The sequence below is a fragment of the Tupaia chinensis genome, unplaced genomic scaffold (genome assembly GCF_000334495.1).
Source record: "Tupaia chinensis unplaced genomic scaffold, TupChi_1.0 Scaffold000706_1, whole genome shotgun sequence".
Taxonomy (NCBI): Eukaryota; Metazoa; Chordata; class Mammalia; order Scandentia; family Tupaiidae; genus Tupaia; species Tupaia belangeri.
In genome coordinates this window covers 5,606,487-5,611,025 of record NW_006160229.1, presented here as the reverse complement: position 1 = coordinate 5,611,025, position 4,539 = coordinate 5,606,487, and the positions used below count along the sequence as shown (strand labels likewise).

Here is a 4,539-nt window from a genome sequence, read left to right as displayed (position 1 = left end):
TTCCTTACCTGTCTCTATCTGCTTTTGTTTCCCATGACTCATTTTCTACACAGTAGCCAGAGTAATCTTTTAATGCATGTATCAGATCATACCATCCTCTTTTAAAACTACTCAGTGGCTTTCCATTCCAATTAGAACAAAGAAAATCTAAGCTTTTTAAAAGTTTATTTTTATTTATGATAGAAAGTGAGTATACATGCATAGCCCATGTCAGGGTTTTGTCATGCCATGATCTCCTTTCCCCGATCCTCCAACTTGTCAGGATTCGGGGCAACTGTGCACCTGTCTGGTGTGTTTTCAAGCCAACCTGGGGATTCCAAACTGCTGTCACCCATTTGGCTTCCAACACTGCAGATCAGTTTGCCACTGGCTGCAGGCTGGGCCCTGAACTTCTTAGAAGGGCCTACAAGGCCCTGAAGGACGTGGTTTTGCATATGACAATTTCATTTCCTTTTTGAAAGGGTATTTTTGAGATGAGTGGTAACATTACCTCCAACTTTGCAGGTAAGGAAACTAACGCTCAGCGAAGTTTATTTTATTTTGCTCATACAGTTAGAATAATTAAGATTTAGACTTCAGGCTATCTGATTCCAAACCCAGTGCCTCTTATCTAATAATTCCTAAATAATATAAAGCTGTGATTAAAACTCAAAAACTCTTACCCTGAAGCAAACTTCTAAGGAGGATGGATTCTACATGACAAATGTAGACATGCTCATCCCCATCTGTGATTCCTTGCAGAATTCTGAAGATAATTGAGCTGGCTGGTCACAAGATGGAGTTTTTGGGAAGGACAGCAAACCTGACTGTGTCCAGACTAGCACTGGCTGTGCTGCGGGTAAACCACATGTTTGAAGGCATGGCCTTCAACATTCGCTCCTATGAAGAAGGTGCAGACCCCGAGGTGTGTGCAGCTGAGGAAACTGAAAGCTATTTCGCCAAGCAGAGTTTCAAGTTCTTATCTCCTGTCTTGTGAGGAGAAAGTTCACTCTGTGTTTTGTTTTTGCTATAGGCTGTGCGCACTCACCAGAGAGAGAGAGAATGAGAAATCACCCCCAGGGAGGATGGCCATGCCACAATCCCTTCTTCATTCTCTCAGGATTTAGGGCATACATGCACTCACACCCAGCATGATTTTCAAGCCATCGAATTGGGCACTGGGACCACAGTTGGCCACGCCACCTGCTGGCCCCATGTTTTCAGTTTTTAACTATGCTGCTATGAACATTCATGTAAAAATCTTTGTGTGGACATGTGTTTTCATATGTAACATTAACCTACCTATCATAATGAAATAGCCCGCTTAATCTCTGATAATATGCTGTCTTGCAGTCTTTTTTTTTAAAGAATTATTTTATTTAACTTTATTTTTTTATTTAAATTTGACCAGAGATGGACAGAGAGAGAGACAGAGAGAGAGAGACAGAGAGAGACAGAGAGAGAGAGGAAGTAAGCCGCCAGGTCCAGGACTTGAACTGCTGTTGGCCATATGGGAGTCCAGCGCCCTTAATCACCACATCATTTGCTGGCCCTCTTTGTAGTCTATTTTTATCTGATTTCAATGTAGTTAGCCTAACCTTGTTATAATTACTGTGCAAAAAATATACGCATACATAACTTCTCTACTTCCTAGCTGTCTATTTAAGGTACACTTTTTGTAGTTTGTATTTCACTTTTTTTTTTATACCTGCTGATAATATCTGCCTTTTAATTGGAGTGTGTAGTCCTTTAAAATTTAATGTACAATAATTAGAGGTATGATTGAACTTAAGACTATCCTATAATTTCACTTCTAATGTCCCTCTGTTTTTTGTTCCTCTGTTCCTCCTTTCCTGTTGTCTTTTGCTTTATTTTAGTATGTATTTAAATTTTTTTTTTTTACTAATCTTTTAGAGGTTTTTGCTATAGGGTGCGTGTGCTCGCCAGACAGACAGACAGAGACAGAGAGACAGAAAGCGAGAAATCACTCCCCAGAGGGGATGGTCACGCCCCAATCCCTTTTCCTCCATTCTCCTCTCGGGATCTTGGGCATGCATGCACATGAGCCCGGCGCGAGTTTAAGCCACCGGCTGGGACGTGAACCGCGGTCGACTACATGGGAGTCCAGCAACACAGCCATTACACTAACTGCTGATCCCTGTATTTTAATTTTTTACTGGCTCTTTAATTATATCTGTATGCATTATTTTCTTAACAGTGGCTCTAGAGATTACAGTATAAACCCATATATTTTCACAATCTGCTTACAGTTAATACTGTACTGCTTCATGTGAAATGTAGAAATTTTGAGTGATACATGGCCACTTACACCTCCTATTCTTGATGCTATAATTGTCATATATATTTTTCCCTAAGAAGATCATAAAACCCACAAGAAATATTATAGTCTTAAAGGTAATGCAGGTCTGATGATGATGAATCTTTAGTTTTCATTTATCTGAAAATGCTTATTTTTTGTCTTTATTCCTTTTTTAGAGTTTTAACTGGTTTATATCATCCAATGAATATTTACAAAATTTTAATTGACACATAATAATTAAATGTGTTTAGGAGGTATAATGTGATATTTTAATACATGTATTGAATGTGTAATGATCAAATCAGGGTAACTAGTATTTCCATCATTTCTTGTCTTTATTCTTGAAGGATATTTTTATTTGCTACAGGATTCTGGATTGACAAATTATTTCACCCCAATATCTTAAAGATATTCTACTCCTTTCTGGTCTTTATGTTTTCTGATTATAAATCAGTAATTATTTGAGTTATGTTTCTCTGTATTTAATGTGTAATGTATAATGTGACATTTTCCTCTAGTTGTTTTTAATTTTCTGGAGTTCAATATTGTGTGTGTGTGTGTGTGTGTGTGTGTGTGTGTGTGTGTATAGTATTTACCCTTGTTTGCAGTTTGTTGAACTTCTCGAATATGTACATTTATGACTTTCATTGAATTTAGGGAAATTCCGCCATTATTTCTTCAAATACTGTTTCCTGGTTATTTTCTCTTTTCTTTTGAGACTGCGATGATATACTCCTCAAGTCTTTGAGACGTTCATGTTTTCATTTTACTATTTATTCTTTTGGAGAGATAATCTCTTCAAGTTCACTGACATCAGCATCTTCATGTTATTTAGCCCACCCAAGTGCAACTTAAAAATAAGTATTATATTTGGAATTCATGGTAAATAAAGTGATTTTAGCTGTTCTTGCCACAAAAAAATGGATAATTATGATTCAATGGATATGTTAATTTGCATCAATATAAAAACTTTTTTAACTATACATATTCCATAAGATCATGTTGTACACCTTAAATTAACACAATAACATTTATTTCTTCCAAAATTCTATTGTTAGGGGGCCAGCAGGTGGCATGGTGGTTAGGGCGCTGGACTACCACATGGCTCAGAGTGGTTCAAGTCCTGGATCTAGTGGCTTACTTTCTCACTTTCTCTTTGTCTTACTTTCTGTCTCTTAATGTCAGTGCATGTGCCCTACAGCACATTTAAATAATAATAATTTAAAAATAAAATAAAATCATTCTTTTTAAAAATTCTAATGTTATATTCAGAGTTCTAGAATTTCCATTTCGTTTGTTTTTGCTTCTCTGCTATTTCCTCTCATTTCACTAGTTGTGAAAGTATTTCAGTTTTAAATGTAGGAGCATAGTTAGACTAGCCACTTTAAAATCTTTGTTAATTCTGCTATCTGGGTCAGTGCAAGGTTCATCTCCATTGATTTCACTTGAAAATGGTCACTCCTTTTCTCTGTTCACCTATGGAGTAATTTTGGATTGTGTCCTGGGTATTGTAAATGTTATATTGCGAACACTCCAGATTCTACTATATTCCTCTGAAGACAATTTATTTTTGTCATACTGGGCAATTAACTTGGTTGAAATAAAACTGTAAACTCCATCCCTTGATTGGTGGTTTAAATCTCAGTTAAGTTCCTTTAGCTTTAGTTGGAGTCTGTCCCGTACACATGTATCCTGAACAGAGAGGTCGGGCAGATGTTTGGGCAGAATTTATACTCAGAATTTGGGCTCCCCCTCGCTAACTTTCTTTTCCAAATGTTCTCCTCCTCACTTTCCAGTGACTGTGGTTTCCCTGACTTTTGTTTTCTAGTTCCTCATGCCAGAAAGACTGTAGGTTTTCCATCAGTTTTAGATATCCGTCACAGCATTCGTCTCAGCCTGCCATCAGACTAGAAGCTGTAAAAGCCAGTTAACTCGCCTTGTGATGTTACTGCTTTTTTAAGTGTCTACTCTTCTCTAGGATCTGTATGCTTTTGTTCATTTTCCAGTGCCTTCAAGTCATTGTTATTCTGTATCATCACACACAGAAGGGTAGAGTCCATTAGGAGATTCTTAGCCATGCTGGAAGCTGATGTTGACTTCCCAATGCATTTCATTTACATTTTGGGTTTTCTACAATATTATGAACTTTGGTGGAGAAATTAACCAGCCAACCCTAATCACATTCTTAGTGCCAAACTGCCTTCATATTGAAGCTAACTTATGACTTTTCCCTGGTACTC

The 4,539-nt window shown here is 37.3% G+C and overlaps 1 protein-coding gene across 1 annotated transcript in view; it reads left to right on the top strand.

Annotated features, from left to right (window-relative positions):
• ADGRG4 (adhesion G protein-coupled receptor G4) overlaps positions 1-4,539 on the top strand; it is a 119,534-nt gene that overhangs the window by 74,305 nt on the left and 40,690 nt on the right. The window contains 1 exon segment of the mRNA XM_006160723.1: positions 742-904. Coding sequence (XP_006160785.1) covers positions 742-904 — 163 coding nt within the window.